The sequence below is a fragment of the Colobus angolensis genome, unplaced genomic scaffold (assembly GCF_000951035.1).
Source record: "Colobus angolensis palliatus isolate OR3802 unplaced genomic scaffold, Cang.pa_1.0 Scaffold394, whole genome shotgun sequence".
NCBI classification, from domain to species: domain Eukaryota; kingdom Metazoa; phylum Chordata; class Mammalia; order Primates; family Cercopithecidae; genus Colobus; species Colobus angolensis.
This window is the reverse complement of record NW_012117310.1, coordinates 2,738,204-2,765,630: the sequence shown is the minus strand read 5'-3', so window position 1 is coordinate 2,765,630 and position 27,427 is coordinate 2,738,204. Positions and strand designations below refer to the sequence as shown.

The following is a 27,427-nucleotide window of genomic DNA, read 5'->3' as shown; positions in this document are numbered from 1 at the left end:
CTTCCTTCCTTCCTTCCTTCCTTCCTTCCTTCCTTCCTTCCTTCCCTCCCTCCCTCCCTTCCTTCCTTCCTTCCTTTCCTCCTTCCCTCCTTCCTCTTCTTTCCTTTTCACCTTCCTTTCTCCCCAAAACCGAGATTGGTAGAAATGAACTCTTGATGAATCTGACAATAATTTTTCCAGAGGATCAAAATAGGTAAATAGTCTATATTCCCTTCACCTTCTTTTTTAGCTGTAATTTAATGGCTTGCTATCATTTTTGGAAAAAAGAGAATCATAAGTCACTTCTAGGAACTGGGAGAAAGAATGACTTCAAATTCAGAGTTCATAATCCAAATATACCATTTCAGGGGTAGCTGTTTCCTGGCATTTAAATGGTTTATGTAATACCTCTTACAAGTAATGAACTCATTTACAAATATTTTGAATCCAGTGTATCCTGGGACTGGCACCCCAAAATTAAATTGCCAGCTAAACATTCCAAGGTGGTCTTTGTTGTTATTTTAACTTTGAATACAGGTGTGTGAAGTATTCAGTATCTAACTGGATGTCATCAAAATATCATTAAGAGTTCAGAAACTGCCAGAAGAGATGAAGTATAACAAAAATATAGAATTTAAGGCAGGAGTAAAGGAAGTTAATTGAAGAAAGTTAGCTGCAACCAGAGGAAGAGTTGCAGACTTGTGTTTACCTAAATCAAATGATGCAATTCTATAAGGTTCCAACATCCACTAGAGTTTGAGGTTGTAAAGCGAGCCTCATCTAAATGGGATCTAGAGACCCTAATGGATAACAGTTGTGAGAAACATGTCCATCTATAGTACAGGGCCAACCCCTGGCCCCTACTCAGACATATCCTGCTCCCAGATCCTGAGTTCTGATCTAAATTTCTAATCAATAAATAACAGTCCATCTGAGATGGTCACTGTAGTGTTCAACTTTGAATCATTTGAGATGGTGAAACTATCCCCTTAGTAAGTCTTTCCCATACCAGAAAGGTTTAAAACGAAATAGAAGAGGATCACGTAGATAAAATCCACACTATCAAAATAGAAATGCTAAGTTTAAGAATAACAGATATATTGCTTAGGTGTTTAAGAAAATTTGTATGAATAGAAATCTGAAAGAGAAATGTGTCCACTGAATCTATCTTAAAATGTTAAACTCATTTTAATGATCTAAACTCATTTTAAATTTGAGTTTTTAAGACACAAAATATATTAAGCACTTTGATAACTATACTGGGATGTTTAGAGTCACTGTAGTTAAATATTAACTTATTAGATTTTCAAAAATTTTTTTAAGTATGGAAAAGTGTTTGCCTGTCAAGAATGTAAGTTTGTCAGGCTTCAGGCATTTGGAATACTGTACTTAAAAAGAAAACTGAATATTAAATTGATAAATGAAGCTAAAATTTGGCCAGTCAGTTATGGGAAATAAGTCCAATCTACTAAGGCTAAGGTGACATTACTCAAAGGTCTCCATGAAAATGACTACATTCACTGGGCCAGGCTTAGGCAGAGATGAGGTGTTTTTTTACTCACACACATGTGCTCATCTCCATCAGTTCTTCTAAAAGGTGTGTTTCCAGCCAGCTCAGATGATTGTTAAGCAGGGGTTTTGCTCTTATTCAGCAACAGAGCAGAGCGGACCCTCCAGGTACTTGTCATAGGATATAATTTCAAACTCACTGTCATGCCATGATTTATCTAAAGCCCCTTTGAGAGAAATAGCCTATGAAGGACTGCCTGAAGTATAATTCACATAGCCCATTCATTCTTCAAGATATAACAAAAGTCATCCTTGGATGAACAAGACTGCCAGCAAAATACACAAGAAGAATATTGTTTTGTATCCTTCCCATCAAACCTGCTTTAAAGATAAACAATGATAACAATAGCCATTTTTATTTAAGGATTTGAAATGTACTTAAATGTGACCATCTTAATCCTCCTAATAACATGAAGAAGTGTGTGAGGGGTGTGTGTCTGTGTGTGTGTGTGTGTGTGTGTGTCTACATCTCCATTTTACAGATGAGAAAACCGAGGTACAGAAAGTTAAGTAACCTGTCCAAGAAGTAAGTGGCAGAGTTGGGATTTCAACCCAGGCTTTTAACCACATTGACAATGCGTTTTTGGCTTTGACTGGAAGGTCACTGTTACACTTACTATGAAGATATTATTGAAGATGTTGCATTTTAAGTGAGTTTTTAATCTAACTTTTCCCTATTCGATTTACTTTTTAATAAATTATATTGTTGTAGCATATGTACTTTTGTATGTAAACAAATTATTCTGGAATAATGAATATAATATAAATAAGAAAATAAACAATAAATGAATATGTGCTCACTCACAGACCAACTGAATAATGGGGTAGAAATTAAAGGAAGATTTGTCTTTCATGGAATCCCATAGATCAACATTATCCAAAAGAAATACAAATGAATCACATTGTAAACTAAAATGTTCTAGTAGCCACACGAAAAAAAAGAAGTAAAATAATTTTAGCAATAATACATTTCATTTACCCTCCAAACCCAAAATATTTTTTGACATATAATAAATATTATAAAATTATTAATAAGATATTTTATGTTCTTTTTGTTCATACTAAGTCTTTGAGTCCAGCATTCCTTATTCTCCTACCCCAATATAGACTAGCCTTATCTGACTACAGGCAACCATACTGGACAGTGTATGCAGAGGTGAATGGGAAGTCAGAGCCATGCAGTGTTAGCCCAATCCACCTATTTGTTGGTAGGAAACCAACATTCCAGGAATTTGGAGACTTTCCCAATGGAAAAGTAAGGACTACTACCTTGGATTCCAGCTCAGTGTTTTTTCTGTTGTTCACACTTTCTACATGAATGCAAATTCATCTCCATAGAAGAGTGCCATCTCTTTTCCTTATCATTTTCTCAACATACTATCACCTAGCCCCATCTGAGACACACGCATCTCACAGAGTTTTCCATTCAGTGACTGCACTGGAAACTTATCCACAGAGCTCCAAAGTAGACATCAGTGGCTACTTACTTCAGAATATAGAATAGGATTTTATTTTATTCTTTGGTATATATTTTAAGGGGTGAACAAGTTGCGACAACTAAATGTTTCCTGCTTTCGTTATCTGCTATGCTGTCTGTTTGAAATCAGAATGTTGGCTGGGTGTGGTGGCTCGTGCCTTTAATCCTAGCACTTTGGGAAGCTGAGATGGGAGAACTGCTTGAGCCCAGGAGTTCAACAACAGCTTGGGCAACATAGCAAGACCCCACCTCTACAATATATATATTTTTTAAGCTGGACATGGTGGCACACACCTGTAGTCCCAGCTACTCAGAAGGCTGAGCCGCAAGGATCACTTGAGCCCAGAAGGTCAAGGCTACAATGAGCTGTGATTGTGCCACAGTACTCCAGCCTGGGCAACAGAGTGAGACACTGTCTCCCCCCCCCCAAAAAAAAAAAAAAGACAATGCCACTAAGCACATATTTGAAAAGGGATGGAACCAAATCATATTTCTTTGCTGGGTTTATTTGTTTATTATTATTAGCCTCATCCATTTTCTCTAGTTGTCTCATGTCGCGCATGTATCTGAGTCATTATGTATCCACAGGAACACAAAAAGGTAAACTCTTTATACAGAGGAAAAAACTAAAACCAAGACCAAACAGTGAAAGTCTTGCCTCTTTAAAATCTAACAGCCACAGGTTATAGCTGACTAATGATCTTATCAGAATCTTAGCCTAATAAGAATTGGATGAAATGTCTCTAAAAGGTAACATTACTCAGTCCAAGCATCCTTCCCTCCTTTTTCTGAGGAAGTCTCCCAGGGGTGGTGAGTGTATTCCCGGTTGCCCCTGACAATCGTAGTGCGACCCTGTAGCTGATGGTGCTCACAGCCCACCAACTTTCAGGGCCTGAGAATCCAACTCAATTGGATTAAGCTCCTCCTGGGCAGCAATTCTGTTCTTCCTGGGATAGGTTTTATAAGGTTCTGCACCCATTATCAATCTAGACAGAAGAATATAGGCTGTCAATAGATTTTATTAGTGTTAACGAATTACTATGACAGCTCAAAATTTTTTTTCTCTTGCAAGAGAAAAGTGTCCTTCTTCTCTTGTTCTTCTATTTCAATTAGATGAATTCCTTTCCATCCTGCCAAAATTCTACTATAATTACAAATAATTATAAAACTATGATTTTATTTTTTTTGGATATGCCAATGTCATAACAAGGTTTGAGGGAGGCCATCTCACACATGCTTGTGAACACCCAATCATCACACTTATGAACTACAAAAGATCAAAATCATGATTCTAATTAGAAACTAGTTTATATTGTGGGTATGTGTACAATAATTTCTGACTGCTGAAGCAGGGGGACTCCAGAGTTTTAAAAATACAGCGGTAGTTAGGCAGCCAATATAGAAGTCTAGATGTGGGTTCAAAGAGGACATCAGCTGTGGTGAAGCAGTGTGCTGATGGCCACCTGCCCTTGACAAGCTGTGGTTTTGCCTATAGTGAGGTGAGCAGGCACTCACCAACACAATCAAGATTGACTTGACTTTCATTTGTGATTTATACAAGGAGGTGATCATCTCTGGCTACTATGGCAAAATTCCATCAAACACCCTTCCCCTTTCTGGCTGCAGGTGCTTACATCCCTCTCAGGTGTTGTCTCAAAGATGAGAGGGAGTGACTGTCTTCAAAGCCCAGAGACCAAAGGAAGGACAGTGTCATTTTCAGCATCTGAGTTTCTCTCCTATCGTGTATTTAGGCATCTCTTTCTCCCTTAAATGATTTCATTATTTGTTTTTTTCCCTGAGTATGTTTGATTTTTTTTTCTATTTTTAATTTTAACACACAAAGAAGACCATTCTCACTCCTGAACCACACAAAATTAAACTGCTTTCCAGTTGCATATAGCCTCAGATTTACCTTTATTTTCCTGAGATTTTTGTCCTCTTTATGAGAGCATTCTACCCTTTTCCAATGTACAGTATAAAGGAAAGCCACACTAACAAAAATAATTTGGGAATTCCCTCTTGTCATCTCCAACCCATTATGTTCCTTTAATGCTCCTTTAATTCCAAGAAGAAGGTACAATTTCTCACCAATGTATATGTCAGAAAAGAGAAAAAAAAGTAAACAGCAGTAGACAACCTGTGAAGTGAAGAAGTGGTCCCTGCATGATTTTATAGTCTTTTATTCTTAGTGTGTTTCTTCCTTAGTCTGATATTGAGATTATTTCCAAATTTCATAAAGAAATTTAAGCATCATTAGATGTGTAAGTAACTGAAGGTGGCGTAGTATGTTGGAAAAACATCTATACAAGAGGAGCAAGCCCCAGGTCGACATTAACTACCTGCTGCATAACCCTGGGCAAATCAATTAAATTCTATGCAGGTGAAGTTCTTCGTCAATAGAGTATGGTATTATTATCTACTCTCCCAGTCTTTTTTTTTTTGAGACAGAGTCTCGCTCTATCGCCCAGGCTGGAGTATGGTGGTGTAATCTTGGCTCACTAAAACCTCCGCCTCCTGGGTTCAAGCAATTCTCCTGCCTCAGCCTCCCAAGTAGCTGGAATTACAGGCATGTGCTACCACACCTGGCTAATTTTTGTATTTTTGGTAGAGACAGCATTTTGCCATGTTGGCCAGGCTGGTCTCAAACTCCTGATCTCAGGTGATCTACCCGCCTTGGCCTCCCAAAGTGCTGGGATTACAGGCGTGAGCCACCCAGCCCAGGCATCCTCCCAATCTTATGAGGATCAAATTAAGCGATAAATGTAAAACCACTTTGTAACTTGCAAATAATAATAAGGTAATAGTAATAGCAATAGCAGCAAATATGTTAACTTTATTATTCTTGAATATATGCCAAGTATCATTTTAAATGTTTTACATGAAAACTCCAAATCCTTACACTGACCTTATGTAAAAGGTACTGTTATTACTCTCATTTTACATGAGGAAATGAAGGCACAGAGGGTAACTCACTTGTCCAAGACTTAAGAGTTGTAAGTGGGAGAGCCATGATTCAAACCCAGGCAGTTGGGCTTCAGAGCTTGATGCTTTACTGACTCCCTATACAAACCTCAGCTTAAAATTACATAATCTCAGGAAAAAAACTGGGAAAATTTGGCAACATGCTGTTCGAAGCTCACTTTCTATGGGAAGGTCTTTACTGAAGAGTAAGCATAGTTGATAGTGCCCACAAAATCAATTAAACAGCCAAGTCCAGCAAAAGATGGTGGTCACTCCTACATACATGTGGACAAGACAATCTTGAATGTCTACAAGATACTTAAATGCAAAATGATTATCCTTTTAGACTTAACACAATGCACTAGCCTTGTGGGTAGCCAGGCAAAAAATCTGAAGTATCACAAAACATATTTGATATGTCTGAAGTATCACATAGATATATTTGTGCTGAATTTAGATAAAAACTTATTGAAATGGTTCATGTGGCCATAATTCTGCAATTAAGAGCCAATGGATATGCCCAAGGCTAGACAGAGGCTATAATTGGAGTAAGACCAATATAAACTAATTGTGCAATTTTTCTTCCATCTCAATTCTTGGCATGTCACTTCAGCTCAAAGATACTGACCATTGATTTTGGTTAGCAATGGAAGAGGGGGCCAGAAAGTTTAATTATAGAAATACATGTGTTCTTAATCACACAGCCGTACCTGCTACCTGCAGAAAACCTACTGGCTTCTTTTTCTTTCCATTTCTTTCCCTTGTTGGAATTCCTTCGCAAAGGTGCCCTATAATGACAGCATACAGTCAGAAAGTGGAAGTTGAAATTTTCTCTTTCAATCCTCCTTTTACAGAGGGCTTTCTTTTTACATTACAAAGTGCTTACCCCAGATCCACAAACTTCTGCTTAATTTTTCCTCCTTGCACCGCCAACGAACTGGATGCCCTTAGTGATTTGGGATCTTTGGCATCATCTAGGATATACACATTTGTGAAAAAGATCAATTATTATTATTTTTAAAGTCACAAGTCAAAAGTCAATGGATCTCTGAATCTAAGGACTTTGCCTAAATTCCAAATTGTAAAAGAAATAATGGATGCCTTATTATACAACCCAGGAGACACAGTTACATCGAGGAACTCTCAGTTAAGCAGGGGAGGTCCAATATAGGATAGAGGCTCAACGCTCATCACAAAGAGTTTTAGCTTCAACTGCATGGGAAGGAACAAGGGAGAATAAATACTATCAAATCATCCTCAGCATCAAAGTAGGGACCAACATGACTTTTGTTCCTTCTCTGGCTCCGAATTCTTGGCTTCAAGTGCCTGGGCTCTGTCCTCCATTCCTTTCTTGGCTTGGGGTTGTAGTGCCTTCTAACAGGAAACTAGCCCACTTCTCCCATATCTCCAAAGCCCAGCGCAGAATATCAACTCTGAGAGTCTGGGAGATTTAGGGGGAAAGTCAGAATCAAAGTTTTCTTTTCTGGGCTCTCCTTTGCTAATGCCCTGTGGCCAGTCCTGGGACAGAGGAGGGGAGGACGTGGGGGAGACTTCTTAAGCAGGGACTCAGCTACAAAACATTTATATCTTTGAAAGGGCCTTCTTAATAGTTAGGTTAGAGCACAACTTGGCTGGTTCCCCTTAATGTGGAAGATACCAAAATCTCAGTGTTCAGAGCAGACTGATCTTTGCTTCTTTGAGAGTTTTGCTAGGACTCTCAAAGGTAGCAGCTGCTGGGGAATGGGGACCATCAAAATGATACCAAAAGCCAGTAGGAAGACAGGCCTTGCAAATGGAGTTCAATGTCAACGTGGGAACCAACTCCACTGGTGGCACTTGTTCTATCTCAGAGTAGACAACTCGTACGGCTCTACCCAAACTACCCAGCAGAGGATACTGATCAGCATCATGTTTCAGCATATCCAATTAGCTCAGGAGATTAACAAATGCTGTTTTAAATTTGATGTTTTTTATGTGTGAAACTCTTCCTCCCTACTTCTCTGTTGGTGTTTATTTTTCTGTCTCTTATCTTTTAAAATGTTTTTTAAATTTCTAGGAACTTTTTAGTATGGAATGCAAAGAATGGCCCTCTTAAAAAAGGTGTTCAATTGAACTTTGCAGGTTAGTGTTGCTCATGATTTTTGTTTACTTCAAGAGAAATTTCTAAACACACATCGACATACACCTTTAAAAAACATAAAGTACACACACAGTTCACGGATAGGAATCTAGGTTCAAAGCTCTCAAGCAGCACAGGACACTGACAAATACTCCACGTGTTTTTAGCAATGAGCTTTTCATATTTTTAGTTAATGAAACTCAGATTACAATAAGCAACTCACTGAAATGTACATAATGAAATACAAGAGTCAGAAATATGTCTGTGTCAAAAATCCATTTCAAGCCTCAAATATTTATTATGCATATTTGCATAATTACTCTTTGGGTAACTGAATTGTCACAGATGTGACACAATCACATAAAAAACTTCATAGACATAGACATGGCACAAACACCTTCTAAGGTGATTTTATTAATGGGCTTTTTTAAAAAAAGCAAGATTTAAATTTTCTTAATAGAAGCTGAAGAAAAGAAAGTGCCAAATTCTTCCAGATCAATCCTAAAACAACTTTTAATGGCTAGGAGTATGCAAAGTTAAAAGAAGACTGCCTAATTATTTTCTGAATTAGAGGTAGCTGGGAGATGTTATAATGAGTGGTGAGAAGACCAGCTGAGGCAATGTACACGAAAACACTCTGTAACCTGTGAGTGTTGCAGTTATTTGGACATCTCACGACTAAAAGCCTGATTCTGCCTATCACAGAGCCTGGTGCTAGGCAACCTCACATCTTTATCTCACACATTTGCCAAAGTGTGTTCCCAAAACGAATGCTTCCATAAGGTTGAAGAGGTTAAGAATAAGGAATAATGTACTTTCCCATTCTAAATTGATCAAATCCATCTTTAATGCACACCAGAACTTCTAGTCTGCATAAAATCCAACATTAGGTTGGTATGATTTCAGGAAAAAAGAAACATACATTTTTGTTTATTTAGCTCTATGGAAGGCTTGTGTTAGGCTTTTAAAAATCTCTCCAATAAGACCTTTGTGACCAACTGTACATCTGAGCCCCCAGATTGGGTGCCTTAACTTTAAGCTGTGGCAACCTGGTTTTTCATTTTCAAATAATAAATGACCTCCTGATTGCTAAATCCTAAGGTCTTTTACTGGACTGCATCTCCTTAATCTCACTGTAATAAGATACTTTAGTATCTTCCTTTATAATGGGGACTCCCAAATCTCCCTGGCAGCCCTGACCTCTCTCTTGTGCTCATGACCTCCTCTGTTAAAAAAATGAGTCAATCCTATTTCCATCATGTTCCTGATTTCCTATTTTCTGTTAATGACAAGATCATATGCTCTGAAGCGTGAAGCCCATGATAGTTTTGCCTCACTTTCTTCCCTGTTACCTAGTCAATGTATGTCTCAAGGGTCTTTGTATCACTTTCCTGTCATTGTCTACTGCTCCTCTTTGGAGGGCACCACCTCACAAGGTCTCCTAACTCAGCTTCTCCATACCTGGTGGTGTCTTTTCCTTTTTATTCCTCTGCTCAACCTTCTTGTGGTTTCCTAGTAATATGGTAAGTTATCTAAGATATTTAAATTCTAAAGCTATATACTTAACCTACCTGCTCACTTTTGTGTGTAACCACTCTACCCTGCATAAGCAAACTGCTTCAGCCAGGTTGGAATAGCCTCGTTCCTTTAAATCACATTTTATGTGCCTGACTCTGTTAATGACATCACTTTACCTTGTATTTCCTCCTTAGCTACCCTTTCTTTCTTAAGTGCTTTGATGGTTATTCTAATTGCATTTCCTTTTGTTTACCGACCTCAGCTGGATGCAACCTCTCTCTCTTCTGAGCATTAACGTAATTGTACTCTATTTACACTTGCAGAGGCCCAATGTCTTTAATAAGAAATAAATCTTGTAAAGCTTTAAAAAAGCCAGTTTCTATTTACTAGGACATCAATTCAATGAATATTTTTGAAGACATTTTCTGGGTCAAATAATGTGTTATTAACCACACAAACAATTAGAACAATAATCTCTAGCAATTGTGAATAGAAAATTGACAGTGTTCAATTGACTCTATTTAAACTTGACTGAACAAAGGCCCAGTGCTATGTAAGCCTCGGGACCAAAACTCTAGTATTAGGTTGCTTATAGAATAGGAATGAGGAAAATATTTTCATGCCTTCTACTGGCATATAACCTGTTTTACAAATCTCTAGAAAAAAATCTTTTACTTCCTCTAATTCGATATTCAGTTAGATGCTTATCATTTAGCCAGTTATAATGGAACTTTTCCATCCCAATTTCCACTGATGTCCTTCAGATTAAAAAAAAAAAAAATGACTTGTAAATGTGGTACTGACACAATTCAGGAAAAGGCCAACTCCTGTTACGGTAACCAGAGCCTTATCCTCAAGCCTGCAATCAAATATAGCTGTAATGTGATCATCTTTGTGGTAACTTGATAGACCAAAAGTAATGGTATATTATAACACTTTTTAAAAATTCTAGATAAATGGCAACCAATGATTAAGCCATTTTCAGAGTCTATCCAGCTATGTTGAGTATAAGAAAATATACTTCTAGACCAGGCATCAGGAAGCTTTCTTTACCTGTTAGGGGCCAGAGAGTAAAATATTTTAGGTTTGTGAGATACACAGTCTCTGTCACAAACACTCAACTCTGCTACTGTAGCATGAAAGTAGATAGCATGTAAGTAAAAAAGTGTGACTGTACTCCCATAAGACTTCATTTACAAATGTAGGTGGAGACTGCATTTGATTATCCATCTTCTAGAAGATCTGCACTGGTTACGTGGAGAGGTATATTAGCAATTCGTCCAAGAACATTATTAAGTATCAATTATATGCCTGTGTCACTTTGATCTTCCTCTTTTTTTTTTTTTTTTCCTATATGACTACGTTGGTGTTTACTGAAACTCTGGGCTGCTATTCTACAAAATCACTCTATATTTTTTCTATATGACTCTGTAGTGTTTTTTTCTTTATGACTATGTTAGTGTTTGTTGAAACTCTGGGCTGCCCTACTCCCCTGAAGAACTCCCTTGAGTACTAAACTTATAGAGAGCTGAAGAGATAAAAATATTGAACCAAGCAGGAAAAGATTAAACTAAAGTAAAATACACGGAGGGGTTGTTTCTCTTATTCTATAATGTAAAAAGAAAGTAATATTAACTATCAGCTATGAGAAGAGAAATAACTTATGATTATGAGAAAAAGTCATTTTTATACTGTACAAGATGAGGTGTTATGAAGTCAGAAAAAAAATTAACAATACCTTTTTCTTGTAATATTTTCTTGTTGCTGGTTTGGTGGTAGCAAGGAGATTCTTCCATATCATGATCAGACTTTGAAGTAGAAAAGAGTGAAGTGTCTCCCCACATAGAGGAGAGAGGCCCCACTTCTGGGTCCAGTGGTTCTTCTTGAAATTCAGCTATGTGGTCAGACGAGAAGGGCACATTGCTATCCACTGGGGTGAGGGGTGGAACACCAGAATCTGATTCTGGAGAAGAAGTTCTCAAACCCTTAGGTGGAAGTAATTTGGTAATATGCATGTGGTTATAGAAACTGTTTGATGGCTGTTGGTATAAGAGATTATAAGGAAGGTTATGCCACTGAGTATCAGTTCTATGCAATACTTACTTTGAAATAAGGCCAACCTTTTACTAGTGAATCCCCATGGAACCAGTTTTTGTTGATTTACAGATGAGAATGCATAGTTCATAACAATTCACCATATTAACATCGTCACTAATACATATACCTAAGACTTACAGAAACAATTACTTCTACATTCATTATTTCCCACTAAGTAAAGCCAGTAGCTGAATATCAAAAGCACCATCATGAAATATGACAATATGGATAATGCTCTTGGTTAGTTCACTGAATGAATAGGCAAAGTATTTTGAATTACAACAATATAAGGAATTCAGGAGACAAAGATGTGAACTATTCTAGCTGCTTCCAACTAGGACATAGACTCTGGTCGTAGAAAAATCATAATCTTCAATAAGCTGTAGGAACAATGATACACTCCAACAGTATAAATCAGAAAACGGTCAAGGGTGCTCACCTTTCTCTCTAGACTGTCCTCCCCATCTGTGGAACTAACACTATCATATAGTCTTGTCCTAGAGGGCCTCTGGCGTCTGTTCTTCACAGAGAGCTGGGCTCGAGTTTTCAGTGCTTTTGAATCCAGGCGCTCTGTCTCTGGGACTGCTTCATTCAAGTCTAAGAATATTGAAAGATAATCAGTGAGAGAAACCTTTGGAGAGAACTGATGAAGAGACCACAGATGCTGATAAAATCTCAAGGTAACCAGTAACATCAGGTAAGGATCAGGTGACCACCTTGACAGCCTGCAACCAAGAAATAACCAAGAAATCAGTGGGCCTTAAGAGGAATACACAAAGTCAAAGGAAGAAACCAACACTAAAGATGAGGAAGGCACCATAAAAATCCAACCTCCGAAAAGCATACCACCTTCCTGCAACATAATTATAAAAATCACTAATTTGTATTTATTGTTTACGTGTATGCATGTTGGGGAGTTAGATGACCAAAGATGTAAGAGGAAGGTATATCAAAAGTTGAGAGATCTTGGAAACCAAGGACAAAAAAACGTGCAAAAGTCAGGTTTCCAGTTCAACTACAGGCAACAGAAGGTAACTATCATAAATTTACTGTAGCAAAATGTACTAATAGTCTTCAGGTACTATATCATTCTCATTTGAATACATATTTTTCCAACCCAAACAGTTCCTGAAAATATACCTTGTTCCTTTTGGAACTCTGAATTAAGACCAGTGAGGAATTTAGGAATTTACTAAATTTACGGTAGCTGGGGAAATAAAACAAAGTCTGGCTACGCAAATGAAGAAACAGTTAAAAAACTGTGAGTACTTAGTCTACTAGTATTGTGGATGGAGCACGATAAACATTTCCTTTTCTTTCATTAACATCTAACTTTGTATGACAAGTTATTTGTATGTGCCTCTGACTCATCTCTCTGAATACCTTCTCTCCCCACCAGAAATGACACTGATTTTCGAAGGGTAAATGTTTAAGTCTTTAAATAAAAAGGCTAAAAGAAAAAGAGAAGAACAAAGAGAGTGAAGTGGACACAAAGAAAATGAACTATTAACAGTAAAGGCCACAGAGAGAATCCAATTAGTCCTCTTTAGCCTGGCTCTTACCATCTTTAATTTTGCTACCCAGATTTTAAGTTAGGACCCCAAAGTTAACATTCTAAAGGAAAGGTACCCATGAATATACTGGGATATCGGTGAAGGAAAAGTACTTTCTAGTGGAATTTATTTGAAATGCTGCTACTCCTTTCATTTGCATATTAAATCACTCCTTAGAAATAAAGGAGTTTGATCATTAATCCTATTTTGCAGTAATTAGCTGAAGTCATGTTCAAGGAATTAATAATTGAGTGCAAATAACTGAGTTGCAGAAAATTATGTATTAACAGAATAAACAATTTCTTATACTATTATTAGCTCAGGCAATTCCTTTTCACAGCATTATTCTAGACGTGCTCTACATATACTATATTACAAAACCAAAGCAAGGAAGCACCTCAGTTTGTGCCTCTTGTCTATGAAACTTAGCACTTAGGATATGGCTTTAATAAACAAAATTAACTACATTTTGCCCAGGAGATACATCTATTGAATGACAATATTTAGAGGTTTTGACTTTTCATTTCCTATACCTGAATGAAGAATGAATACTCAAAAATTCACACCATTCAGGTACTTATAAAGAACAACTAAATATTTTCTAATTAGCAGTCTCTTTACTTTTTACATGTCAGGGGAGAAAAAATAATTCCTTGATCACTTTTATTTCCTCCTTACGATAAAATCTGTATTTGTAGTTGCCCATTAAGAGTTCATTAGTTGTGATAATTGGGAGAGAGTCAACCTCATAAGCTCTTGTTTACATATAAAATGTGGAACACCACATAGATTAAAGCTATAATATAATTAGAAACACTGTATGTAGTACATGCACGTTTTATGCCTTATCTAGCTCATATTTGGATTGTATGCTCTATAATACAAATCATACCATATACTCTATCTCATTTGTTCCTTACAACAGCCTCATGAGATACCAATCAAGTATTTATTTCTCTCCTGAAGCTCACAGAACTTGAGTAGCATGCCGTCATTTACACAACTAATTAATGCGCTACCATGATTACTCTAGTGTCTTGATTTCCAGGCTACTAGGCTATCCACTATGATTTAGCTAGTGTTGATAAAGCTCCCACTGCAAGATTTTAATGCCATTAGAGTTTGGTGTTTTGGGTTATAAAATCATGTATGACATGACTAGTCTAGGAAAGTCGTTTCTCCAATAGGCTACATCTAAAATATTGTAATTAATCTTCCATATATGTTAGACAACATGAAAAAGAAAAAGGATGACATGTTGGAAAGTACAGAATAAATTACTTCCTGGATGATTTTTTATTTTGGTCTCATTGGTTTAATAATAGCTTTGGCTATTCAGTGACAAAAAGGCCCAAGGAAGAATCTCACTCTACTTTTGTAAACATGGTTCCTTTTGCAGTAGTAGAATGCTGGCTCTGAGGACCTGGTATGGGACCCAATCAATAGGTACTCCATCAATGGGAGTTGAACAAATGTAAGTGACAGAAAATCAGAACTACTCATTAGCAGGTTTTAATAGTGCAGAAAATTTACTCTAGGACTCCTGGCTCTATTACTATTCAGTAATTTGCCTGGTGCTTCTGTCAGACAACCCCAAAATGGCAATCTGGTATATCCGCTTTAACATTAGCTGAGTAGGTGCAAACTGCTTGAACACACACATAAAATTATACCTATTAAAGATGTCGTTAGCTGGAATCTAAAAAGTTGTGCCTTATATCCAAGTCCAACAACACATTGTATGCAGTTAACAGTTTTTAAAGGTCTGAAAGCAAATATCAGAGAGCTGCTTTATTGAAGTGATTCATGGATTACAAATCAGTAATTCATATTCCATTCTAAAAATAATGTTTTAAAAGGACCAGAAACATAAGATGGAGCTGGAAACTTTCGCCTTAATAGCATTTACACCAGAAGGAAGCTGGAAGGAATGCTGTCCACAAGAAGCACCTACCAAAGACACTGCATATAATATGTCCCCCTTAATAATATTAGTGGATACGTGTGTACACAGAAGGAAAATGCGTACAAGATTTATGCTGCTGGGTAACTAGAAGGGTGACTGACCATCATATGCTATCTTTTTCCATCATGTAATACAAAAACCCTAATATTACAAATCAAAACAACCTTGGGATTCTGGTCCCAGCTTATTTCTCATATAAGAAAACTGAGGCTCAAAGAAGGTCAATTTGTGTATTAACTTGCACCACACAGTTAATCTGTGACAGAGACTGAATAGAGCTCAGGCTTCAGAAGCCTATTCTCCTTCTGGAAGGTCAATCTCAAGTCTGGAAGTAAACTTCACATTCTTCTGCCTTCTTGGAATCCTCTTTTTGGTCTTACTTTACGTTCCCAACAAAAGTACATGTCAAGGGCTAACTTTGCAAACTTGCAGAAGCATGTAGCATCAGAGGACCAACACTGAGGGATTTTTTTTTGGCTTTACATATATCCAATAATAAAATTCTTACAAAGAAAAATAGCTGTCAGTTTTGTGGATGGCAGTGTGGCAGGGGAAACCCAACTGGCTCAGTGTTTCTAAGTTATGTGCTGCTAGATGTAAAGGCTTAGGTGGCCATGTTCTCTCATTGTCATTCATTCTCTGCAGATATTTTAGTCAATAATATCACACTGCTTTCATAAGCCCAAGACCTCAGTCCTTTCTTTTCCTCCTTTCTCCAGTGTGCCTTGTTCTGCTGTCCATAAGGGTTTGCAGAAAATTTCCTTATCCTCCTCTGCTTTCTTATCTTCTATTTTTTTCAGACCCTCCAGTCTCTGAAATAGCCTATCTCTGACTCAATGCAGCTAGAAATACAAAACAGGAGAAGACTCAGGTGAATCAATAAATACAGAAAGATAAATACACAGAAGATATGAAGTGAATAATGACAGAGGAGTTTTGAGTGAGAGAGACTCCACCTCTATACATGTATTTTAAGACTATTTTCAATACTGCTCCAAATTAGATCCTTTAAAAGAATTTAATGGATTTGATGATTTTAGCAGCTGTTATGAAAAATGCTCTATGAAATTAGGACATTATACATCATATTACACAGAGACCAGTTCCCTACAGTAATGCTGTGAGTCATAACAGTTTTTTCCGCTAGATTGACGTTATTTTTGACGTAAATGGAATGCTGCCCACAGATCAGATACAGGCAGCAAGGGAACTAGGGGAATGGAGCAGCATAACAATGGGGTCTGCTTCACACAGTTACGTGCTCTAAGCCACTCAGAAACAACCATACCTCATGCCATCACACTGCCTCGCCTGTGCTATTACCAGCAGAGGTGCTGAGCATCATGAGGCACTCGGTGGCATTTTAAAACTTGAATAGTATCTACATATCATTTGTAGCCACTGCAAGTTCATAAAAGACGGGTGCGCTGGGGTTTGGATTAATAGATAACTGCCTCAGGAGGTAAGTTTATGTATCTCAGAGAGGCAATGTGAAACAATTACCATGAGAGTAGACTTGGAGTTTTTCCTTGAATAGAATTCAGAACAAGCGGCTGTCCCATTAAATTGGGCAATTTGTCTAACCTCTGTCCCTCACGATCCTCAATTGCAAAACAGTCATGATAACAAAACATAATAACTGTATTGCTATGAGGATTATATATGCATTAATAGATATAAAAGTGCTTAGAAGAGTGCTCAATAAATATCTTTATAAAGAGATTAGCAAGATGATAAGTGGGTAAAGCAAGTTGCAGAACAACATGTACACTCATTTAAAATATTTAGAAAACATTAACACAAAATACATTTTCTAGTGGTAAACATATGCATATAGTTGCATAGAAAAACTGGAAAGAGGCCGGGTGCGGTGGCTCATGCCTGTCATCCCAGCACTTTGGGAGGCTGAGGTGGGCAGATCACGAGGTCAGGAGTTCAACCACATGGTGAAACCCTGTCTCTACTAAAAATACAAAAATTAGCTGAGTATGATGGCGCGCGCCTGTAATCCCAGCTACTCAGGAGGCTGAGACAGGAGAATCGCTTGAACTCAGGAGGCAGAGGTTGTAGTGAGATGAGATCGGGCCACTGCACTCCAGCCTGGGTGACAGAGCAAGACTCCGTCTCAAAAAAAAAACAAAAACAAAAACAAAAAACTGAAAAACTGGAAAGATATACTTCCTACTGATATAGTGTTTACTTACAAAGAAGGAATTAGATTAGGGGATGTTGGTCAAAGGGCACTTTAATCTTACTTATAATGTTAAAAATTTGGTATTATATTTTGTATTATGTAATTGCTTACATTTATGTATTGTGCAGTTAAAATTAATAAAAATAGAGAAAAACATATATTTAGTATATTTTCTCTTAAAGGCATCTTAATTGTATTTTAATCTAATTAGATCTGGTGTCCTAGGACTCAGTATCTCCACATGTTGATATGAGCCCAGGGAACTGTCAAAATCTGCATGACTATCATTCTTCCCCATGAGAGAAGGCTGCTTTTTCATTACATCTGTGGTGACTGTCTGCCTGACTTGCTACCTTACTAACTGCCAGATGATTTTGGCCTAAGGTCTATGACTTAGCTTTTAGTTATTACTTCATTTTAGTATTGCATGGGGAAGATGTACTCAATTAGACACAGTTATGGAGGAAGTGTATCTTTCAACAGTTCCAGAACAAGCAGAAGATTATTGCTATTTTCTAATCTTCTAACTAGGTCTGAACTTACTGTTGTATGAGCTATACATTTAATTTGCTAATTGTTGAAAGAATATTAAGAAATTCCTCTTTTAGTTTTTTGGTCAATACATGCAATCTCAAAACTATCTGAATAGCCTTCGAAACATAAGTTGGTTATTTGCTAGTGTGGTACTTCTCTGGTGCAATCTGATATGTAATATAGCCTTCTTCAGTTTATGATCAGCCTACACTCCTGTTCTCAGTGGGCAGAGAGGCTTAAATTCTGTTACCCATATCTCAGAAACAACTCTTCAGTAATACCACTAAGCTACATGGAAAGGCAGTGACTACTAGTCAGAAAAAACTATAGGAAATGTCCTAACTGCTATCAAATATCATTTGAAACACTTGTAAGAGTTGCTTGATTCTAGACTATGAAAGAATGTGGAATTTAGATTTAGACCACAGGGAAAGGCATTTACATATCTCAGGGTTCTTTCAGTGTCAGATGTCTTTAGATTCTGATAGAAAAGAGATCTGCATAACCTAAAAGCCAGAGAAATAGAAAAATCTAATCAAAAGACAAACTGGTTGGGGACTGCAGGCATCTATGAGTAGAACTATGACATCATGTGGATAAGTTGGGTCAGGGGAGGTAGGATATGTGAATGTCCTTTTCTTGACATTGACTTTGTAGTGTCTTTGACATGGCAACAATAAATGAGATTCTGTGTTTTCACTCAGGGTTGCCTACAAGAATCTAATCAGTTTCTCAATCAAAATCTGTGGATATTAGGTAACCCCAAGCATGCTAAGTAGGCACCCTCCCATTACATATTGTGATACAATAGCATCCTTGATTAGTACAGGAAGAATTCAGATTGTATGCCTCTTAAAGAAAGTAAACTCAGTTACCTGAGATGATAGTTATTTCCCTAAAAAGGAAAGCATCGTTCATCATGGGAAGATTTTGTTATGTAAAGCATTAGAAAATGTAAGAAAACTTAAGGTTCACAATCCTTGGAAGTGTAATATAATAGATGTGTAAGAATTTTTTAAGAACTTGCAAAGACTGTCAGTCTCCTAGTAATAGTACTTAAATAGAAAATGGAATATAACAAATTTGTAAATGTGTCGTTAAATTTTTATAGGTGTTTCATTAGTTAAGCTTGGAAATAGTTTGTAATAAAGTTTGTAAATCAACTAAATATTAAAAATCCCTTAACAGTGATTTTCAACAAATTAAAAAGTTTAAAGAATTAGGTTTTTGATAATGTAACTTGAGTAAATCAAACATTAACTTAAAATCAAAAATTAATATCTGAATGACTTTTTCAATGTTCAAAAAAACCCTCAGTGTCATCAAAAACTCACAAGCAACAGTCTTTTTTGGTATAACTATGTTCTAATGTTTCTTTAGTTTCCTTGTAAGTGGATTTATTCCCTATAGGTCTTAGACGTCATTACTTCATAGTATTCAAACAGAAGTATTTCATGTCTACTTAAAGGAACTCAGTCATAACCTGATGGACCTTGACACTCTAATTACTGAAATAATATGGTTGGCACAATCTTCAGAACCATACATAGAGCAGAATTTTCTGGTACTAAATAACTGTTCATCTGTTCAGTTTTAACTTTACAGATGCTTCAACCTCTGTGACTGGTCATGTTTCCCTCTTGGCTGTTAGATGTCTTCCGTGAACACCGTGACCCACCTTGAAAACTATGTAGGAGCCCTGGGCAACATATCATATACAAACCACACTGGGTAGCATCTTCTCCTTCATACTTTTACATCCCTCTACCCTGATATCCCAGTCTACTCAATTTTATCTTAGCATAACTATACAGTTATTCTTTAATCTAGAATTAGAATTTCATGGTAAGCCAAGTGAACCAGACCATATATCATGTATATATCATGGTGAATCAGACCATATATCAACATAAGAAATAATTCGGAATACAGCAGTCTTCTGAACTTCTGAAGTTTCCTTGAAAACAAATTACTCACATTTGGGTTAAAATGATCTTTACTTATAAAAGATCATAATGTATCTTGTTCTATTAAGAGCAAGTAAAATTCAAAAGCCAAAAGAAAGTAGCCCACTTTTCCTAAAATGAACAGAAAATTACGAAGTTAAAGCTCATTCTGACAAAGTAACATAGTGTTTCCTCTTAAAGCAACTTTATATATATATATATATATTTTCTTTTTTTTTTGAATCAGAGTCTTGCTCTGTTCCAGGCTGGAGTGTCAGGGCACCATCTTGACTCACTGCAACCTCCACCTCTTGGGTTCAGGTGATTCTCCCACCTCAGCCTCCCGAGTAGATGGGATTACAGGGGTCCACCACCAGGCCCAGCTAATTTTTGTATTTTTAGTAGAGACGGGGTTTCCCCATGTTGGCCAGGCTGGTCTTGAACTTCTGACCTCAGGTAATCCTCCCGCCTTGGCCTCCCAAAGTGCTGGGAAGACTGGCGTGAGCCACCGTGCCTGGCCTAGATCTCTCCCAGTACTATTTTATAACTCAGTATGACTGAAGGGTCTGGTGGATTCTATGAATTCATGAAGATGCAGTGAGAAATATGAATGAAGCAGAGCTGTCAGTTTGCCACTGAATACCTCCTTTAGAATGTCTCATTGATTTGGCAACAAAAGTTTCAATTGTTTACAAGTAGGTAGATTCAACACTTGCACAAAACTAAACAGGCAATTTAGGTGCTTTGCTTTTTAAGTAAGAGGACAGATTTTGGCCTTAATGATATGCCAGAAAATAATCAATAAATATTGATTTCTCATTCACTTAGCTTGTTCATTAAAATTTCCCATAGTGATTTACCAGGAATGTTCACCCTTTAATTAGTGCAATTCAATATTTCATGGTCAAAATTATTTATTGGGGATTAAACAAAATGGAAAATAAGTTTTCAAGAAAAATGAAAATTGTGAAAGTTTACCACCTTGTATCTGTATGCATAATATTTTTTTTTTTTTGAAAAGGCTGAATGCACGCTAGAATTCCCCAGGCTCCGGTTTAGAACTAAACAGTGTGACAGCATGAAACACTTACCTCATTGCTCTGTGCCTAACGCTCTTGTACGGCAGTCTCCTGACAATGTAGTACAGGCATTCACTTTTCTTTTAGCGACTTTCCATCTAATCAATTCTGGCATTGATCATGCCTTTAACCTTACTTTAAAATTATAGGTTCCAATGCTAAAAGAGAATGCTTAATGCACTCTCAAACTCTATCAGGAAATAAATCAGATGTGGTGGTAGGGGTCTGGCCTCGCTTCAAATCCACAGGTATCTGAAAAGAGCTGCTAATTTTGAGGGCTCAAGAGATTGGCAAAAAGGACAAAGAAAATGATGTCTTGGAGGACTCCAGTGACCTCAGGAACACCCTTATGGATATAAATGTCTGGCTGATGCTATCCTTTTTTATTTTCTTACTAAACATTAAACTAATATATATTTTTTAGCCTAAAAAAATCTTTTGTGGTTTGCTTATTCTTACCTTTTAATTATTTTAAAGTTTCTGTTCCAAAACATTTATATACAAATGTATACCAACAATGTAAGTCATATGAAAAAAGAACAAAAAGACAACCCTGTACCTCCATCAAGCCTAAACTACAAAATTATTACTTTTGAAGCCCTCTCTGTTCTCTATTTCTAGTTGTAGCCCCTGCATTTTCTTCTAGTTATTCCATAAATTTATCCATAAAGAATATATTGATTAGTCTTTCTTGCTTTTAAACTTCAGATGCATGGTAGTGAATTGTATATAATATTCTGCAAATTGTTTTTTAGTTAGCTGGTTTGTTTGCTCAACATTATGTTGAAAGGTGTAACTAAAATTAATTAACTTTTTTACTGCAGCTATACGAACAATGCTACATGGAATGTTTTTGAATACGCCTTTTGGTATACATTGACAAGAGTTTCTGGAGGATATATATACACATCGAAGTAAATTTGCTGGGCCATAGGATTTTCACATCTTCTATTTTAATGGATAATGCTAAATTATTTTAATGAAACAGTTTTATGAATTTTCCTGTTTTTCCATGTTCTGGCTATCACATTTTACTGTGAAACTTTATCTTTGCCAATTGTTTGATTTTTGCTAGTGAAGTTGAATGTCTATGTTTACTAATGTTTAGGTTCCTGTTTTTGTGAACTTCTTATGCATTTTGCCCATTTTTCTACTATGTTAGTTGCGTTTTTCCTATGATTTATGTGAGTTCTCAATTTATTGTGGACAACAATATTTTTTTCTTAGTTATATGTGCTACAAATATCCTCTTCAATTTTTGGCTTTTCTTTCCATGTACTTTATAATGTCTTTTAATGATCAGATTTTCTTAATATTACTGTGGTCAAATTTACCAAACCTTTTTATGATTTGGAATTTTTGTGTCTTAAGAAATCATATGAAACCTACGTTTTCTTCTAAGCGTGTTAAGTATCGTCTTTCAAATTTGAGACTGTAATCTATTTGCAATTTATTTCATGAATAATGTGAGGTGGAATCCAATTCATTTTTTTCCATATGGATGGTTGATTTTCCTAGCACCATTTATTACTCTATCCTTTACCCACAGAACTGCAGTGTCTGCTCTGTATTATTCTCAAATTGACGTAAATGTGTCAGTCTGCTTCTGGACTCCGTATTCTGCATATTAGTCCACTTGACAATTGCTGGGAGTACACCACATGGTCTTAATCACTTTTACTTCATAATGAATCTCAGTATCTAGAAGAACAAGTTCCTCACCTTGTTCTTCCTCAGGAGAACCTGGCCCTTATTCTGGGCCAAGCAATTCATCCATATACATTTTAGAAACAACTCACTGTTCCAGAACACAACTATGTAAACAGCTTAAATCTCATAAAAATGTATTAACTCCATCTCCAATTAAATTGTTTGTTAAGATATACAAATCTGCACTCCACTAATTACAAAAAAGAAAAACAAAAACAAAAAACCATATTCAAGGCATTTTCCAGGGAGTATAACCTGTAGCTCATTGCCCTTCAATATTTATAAAAAGCTAATTTAAGAACTATAACACGTGAATGGGAGATACCTTAATGAATACTCAGCTTGTATTCTCCTGTAAATATCTTTTTTTCTTTTGTTTATTTATTTTTTTGGAGACAGAGTCTTACTCTGTCGCCCAGGCTGGAGTGCAGTGGCCTGATCTCAGCTCACTGAAACCTCAGTCTCCTGGGTTCAAGTGATTCTCCTACTTCAGCCTCTTGAGCAGCTGGGATTACAGGCACTGCCACCAAACCTGGCTAATTTTTGTATTTTTAGTACAGACGGTGTCTCACCATGTTGGCCAGGCTGGTCTCGAACACCTGACCTCAAGTGATCCACCCACCTTGGCCTCCCAAAGTGCTAGCATTACAGGCATGAGCCACCGCACCTGGCCTCTCCTGCAAATATTATAATTTATCAATTAGAATTGATAAATTATATCTGTAGGTATCCACTAAAAGAAGAATAAAAGCTAATATAGAGAAAAATGAAATAAGAAGAAAACACTTGATTAATCCAAAAGAAGGCAAGAAAATACAAAAGAACAAATAGGAAACAAATAGTAAGATGTTAGATTTAAACTCTACATATTAGTAAATAAATTAAATAGCAACTTTTAAAGTACATTTAAAAAATAGAGATAGACTGTAATAAAAAAACAACAATTACATACTGTTTACAAGAGATATAGAAAGGTTGAAAGCAAAAGGATAAAAAAAGATATGCAATACAAACACGAATCAAAAGATAGTTGATACAGCTCTCTAAATACTGGATAAAGCATATAGTAAGGTGAAATACTAGGAATAAAGAGGAATACTTCCTAATGATCAAAGGACAATCTACGAGAAAGACTGAATAATTCTAAACTGAATATATCTATTAACATCACCTTAAAACACATAAAGCAAAAACTGACATAGCCAGAAGAAATAGATAAATCCACAATCACAATGTGAAATTTTTACACAAAATATAATTAAAAAAACTGGGGCAGGGCACGGGTGGCTCACGCCTATAATCCCAACACTTTGGGAGGCCAAGGCAAGTGGATCACCTGAGGTCAGGAGTTCGAGACCAGCCTGGCCAACATGGTAAAACCCCATCTCTACCAAAAATACAAAAAACAAAATTAGCGGGGCATGGTGGCTGGTGCCTGTAATCCCAACTACTTGGGAGGCTGAGGCAAGAGAATCACTTGAACCTGGGAGGCAGAGGTTGCAGTGAGCTGAGATCACACCACTGCACTCCAGCCTGGGAAACAAAACTTTCTATCAAAAAAAAAAAAAAAAAAATGACTTGACATACATGACAGTCCTTTCTTTCCCTTTCCCTTTCCCTTTCCCTTCCCTTTCCTTTCCTTTTCTCTCTCTCTCTCTCTCTGTCTCTGCTCCTCAGTAGCTTAATTCCCTTTACTGAACACTATTTTGTATATTTGTATGATGACATTAGCCAACACTGAGGGTCACTATGTGAAAATATCTTAATAAAATCATTAGCGGATCTCCTTTAAGGATATTATCAATATCAACAGCACCATTTGCCACAAATCATGCATTATTTTACTTGTTACCACTAATTGTATTTTCCTTTAGCAGTTTGTTTTTATCTTATAAATACTGTGAATAACATAATTGACAAGGGTTTCCTTTTCCTTCTGGTAATTAGAAAGCCTAGAGCCAAATTGAGGGTCCAACCTTATAAAAAGTGTAATTGTGATATATTTGGTTGCAGCATCATTTCTGGTTCCATTCATTCTTCTCTCTCATCTTACCACTTTCAGTTCCTCTATCCTGTCACATAAGGTGTCTCTCCAAATTACTTCTAAACAGTACATGAATAAATGAATTATGAGAATTTTAAAACACATGGGTAGTGGAAAAGACAGATACTCTTAATGGCAGTGTATTTTCTGTTGTTCTTCCTGATAAAGACCCTATTTATTAAATCTGAGTAAATTTCAGAGAAGTGAGTAAATACAGAGAAATAACATTCTCTAACAACTGGGTCACAAGAAGCAAATACCAAGTAGATGAGGCCTGATGACCACAGAATTGGTTGGATTCAATATGTAAGCTGACTCAAGAGTTCTACTCACATGTCTACAATTTCTGGGTCTGGGATCAGGGAAGTTGAGTTTAGGATACACGTGCAGACTACCACCTTGGGGATCTACTTTTGGGGTATCTGGGGTCTCACTGCAACAGCCAAACCATTTTGTGGAAAAAGAGTAAGAGAGGAGAGGAAATAAAAGGGATTATTTTCATATCCTTATGCTCCTTCCTCTAGGATAGTTTAAAATTAGCTGGGAAGTATCTAAGAAATATTCCTATTTTTTAAAAAATCCAAGACTGAGTAATTAATTTCAGACACAATCTATTATGAAAGTCTAGACTTTCCTATGAGCTTATAGGAAAGATTATAACTTTCCTATAATCTTTTATAATCCTTCCTATAATCTTGTAATTTAAATATTTTTTCTTGCTCAGTTTTTATTAGAGCTAAGGAACAGTAAGCAACTAAGGGAACAAAGTATAAAATGCTTTATATAACCCTTCTTGTTCACACTTTTGGGAAGATAACATGCAGTATTACCTAACTGGTAGTCCACTGACTGAGTAGGTAGGTGTGAGAAGGAAATGAAGCAGCACTTGGTAGCAATATTCAAACTTCACAGAAATCCTTGAGTTACATCTACAGACCTGCAAGTGACTAAGTTCCTGTTATGCCTCAAGACTGTGAATGGTTCGCAATGCTTACAAAATTATGTACAAACCCTTCTGCAGTCAAAGCCCACTTTCACTCCAAGAACACACTATGCCATTTCAAATAGCTCTACCTTTTTAACATAAAGACCATGAATCAGAAAAAAATTATGCCAATGTTATTCAATTTTCTCTTCTTTGAACTCCCTCTCATCTTTAGAGATGCTTACACAGTGCCTTAAATTCTATTTATTTGTCTCCACCAAACTTTTCCTCTTTCATCCTTGATCCTACAAATCATATACCTTGCAGTATAATCAGCAGGACCTAGTACTTTCTTTCTGCCTAGTAGCCACTCTTTCTCTTACAAGTCAGTGTGCCACCTAAAGCCTTCCTGGAAGCAGGTTTTCAGTGTTCAAAATAATTTTTTAAATGATATCATACTTACTCCTGATCTCTCATGATAGAATAGTCAGAATATGCCTTCATAGGTAACTTTCACCTACTGGCTCTAGTCTTTCTTTCAGTATCTCTGTGGGATATGCATAATCCGTTAGCAAACCAGCCTACAAAATATTTGAAGCTGCAAACGGTATCAACATAAGGATTCTGGAATTTCTAGAAGCTCAGAATGTGTTGCTTCTGTGACTTTTCTAGAAAATCCAATAAAACTAATATTACAAGCTTTTAGCCTACCAAGATCACTCTAACATACCTATTCCCTGTTTTTATCCTAATCCTGGCATTATTTAGGCACTAAGCAATGACAAGCATGAAAGAGCAGCAGGGCATAATTATCATTTTTCCTCTCCTGGAGCACAAGGAAAATACTTGACCAGCATACTGGTATAAACTAGAATGGATTTGGGGTCTGTTACGGCTCCTGGTGGAAAAAAATTTGTTACATCGGCTTTCTGTAATCATGATAAGAAAAAAGTGTTAGATTATATTAACAAATTTGTATTGATTGTTATCAAAATTTTAATAATACTTGAGTTGGCTTAGGTTTTAGAGATAAACATACAAATGGTGGTCAAACATAATTTTAAATTTGTGCTAAATTTCTGTATGGTTTGGAAAAAGCTTTTACTCCTCAAAAATCTGTAATTCAATATTGAGAGTCACATCATTTTGGATGAGCATGAGTACACATGAAGAAACGGCTGCTCAGAGGCTCTTCCTTCCTTCCTCCTTTGCCTGCCTTCCCTTCCTTTTACTATTTCATTCTGACCATTTTCATTGATCTACACTTGATTATTCTTTTGCTTCATGAGCTACCTCAATGCCTAAAAACATGCTAAACCACTCATCCTACCACTCCAGTGCCTGAAAAGCAAACAGAATTGGACAGTCGGTAGAAAGTAGGGAGCATGACACTTGCATCTCATGAGCAGGAACCTCGGGAACTACTGGAAGTGCTATCCCTCTCCTGGTACAAAACAGTGGTGGTGGATTTTTAAACGTGGAATGGCCTATGGTAGGTCTGCAGCCTTACTTTTCTTTCTAAACCTCTAGTATTTCAGTGTTCCCTAGCAACAGAAGCAAAGGATCAATTTAGAAAAGTGCTTTCCAGAGCATTCCTATCCAGCTACTGACCAAGCCATTTTAGTTTATGTGATCAAGCAATTGAAATTCAAAGAGATTTATCACTGACTGTCCTCACAGCAAAACTGGAAGAGCACTTGATACGTACTAATATCTGAGACGACTGATTCTACCTCTACTGCATAAGCATGGATTG

The 27,427-nt window shown here is 36.7% G+C and overlaps 1 protein-coding gene across 2 annotated transcripts in view; it reads right to left on the bottom strand.

Moving 5' to 3' along the window:
• Positions 1–27,427, bottom strand: part of PPP1R9A (protein phosphatase 1, regulatory subunit 9A) — a 398,730-nt gene that overhangs the window by 10,318 nt on the left and 360,985 nt on the right. For both annotated transcript variants that reach the window (XM_011955092.1, XM_011955093.1), the window contains exons 13-16: positions 12,160–12,317; positions 11,362–11,662; positions 6,873–6,960; positions 6,697–6,774 (exon numbers count right to left, since the gene is read on the bottom strand). In XM_011955092.1, coding sequence (XP_011810482.1) covers positions 6,697–6,774; positions 6,873–6,960; positions 11,362–11,662; positions 12,160–12,317 — 625 coding nt within the window. The remainder of the gene's footprint in view (positions 1–6,696; positions 6,775–6,872; positions 6,961–11,361; positions 11,663–12,159; positions 12,318–27,427) is intronic.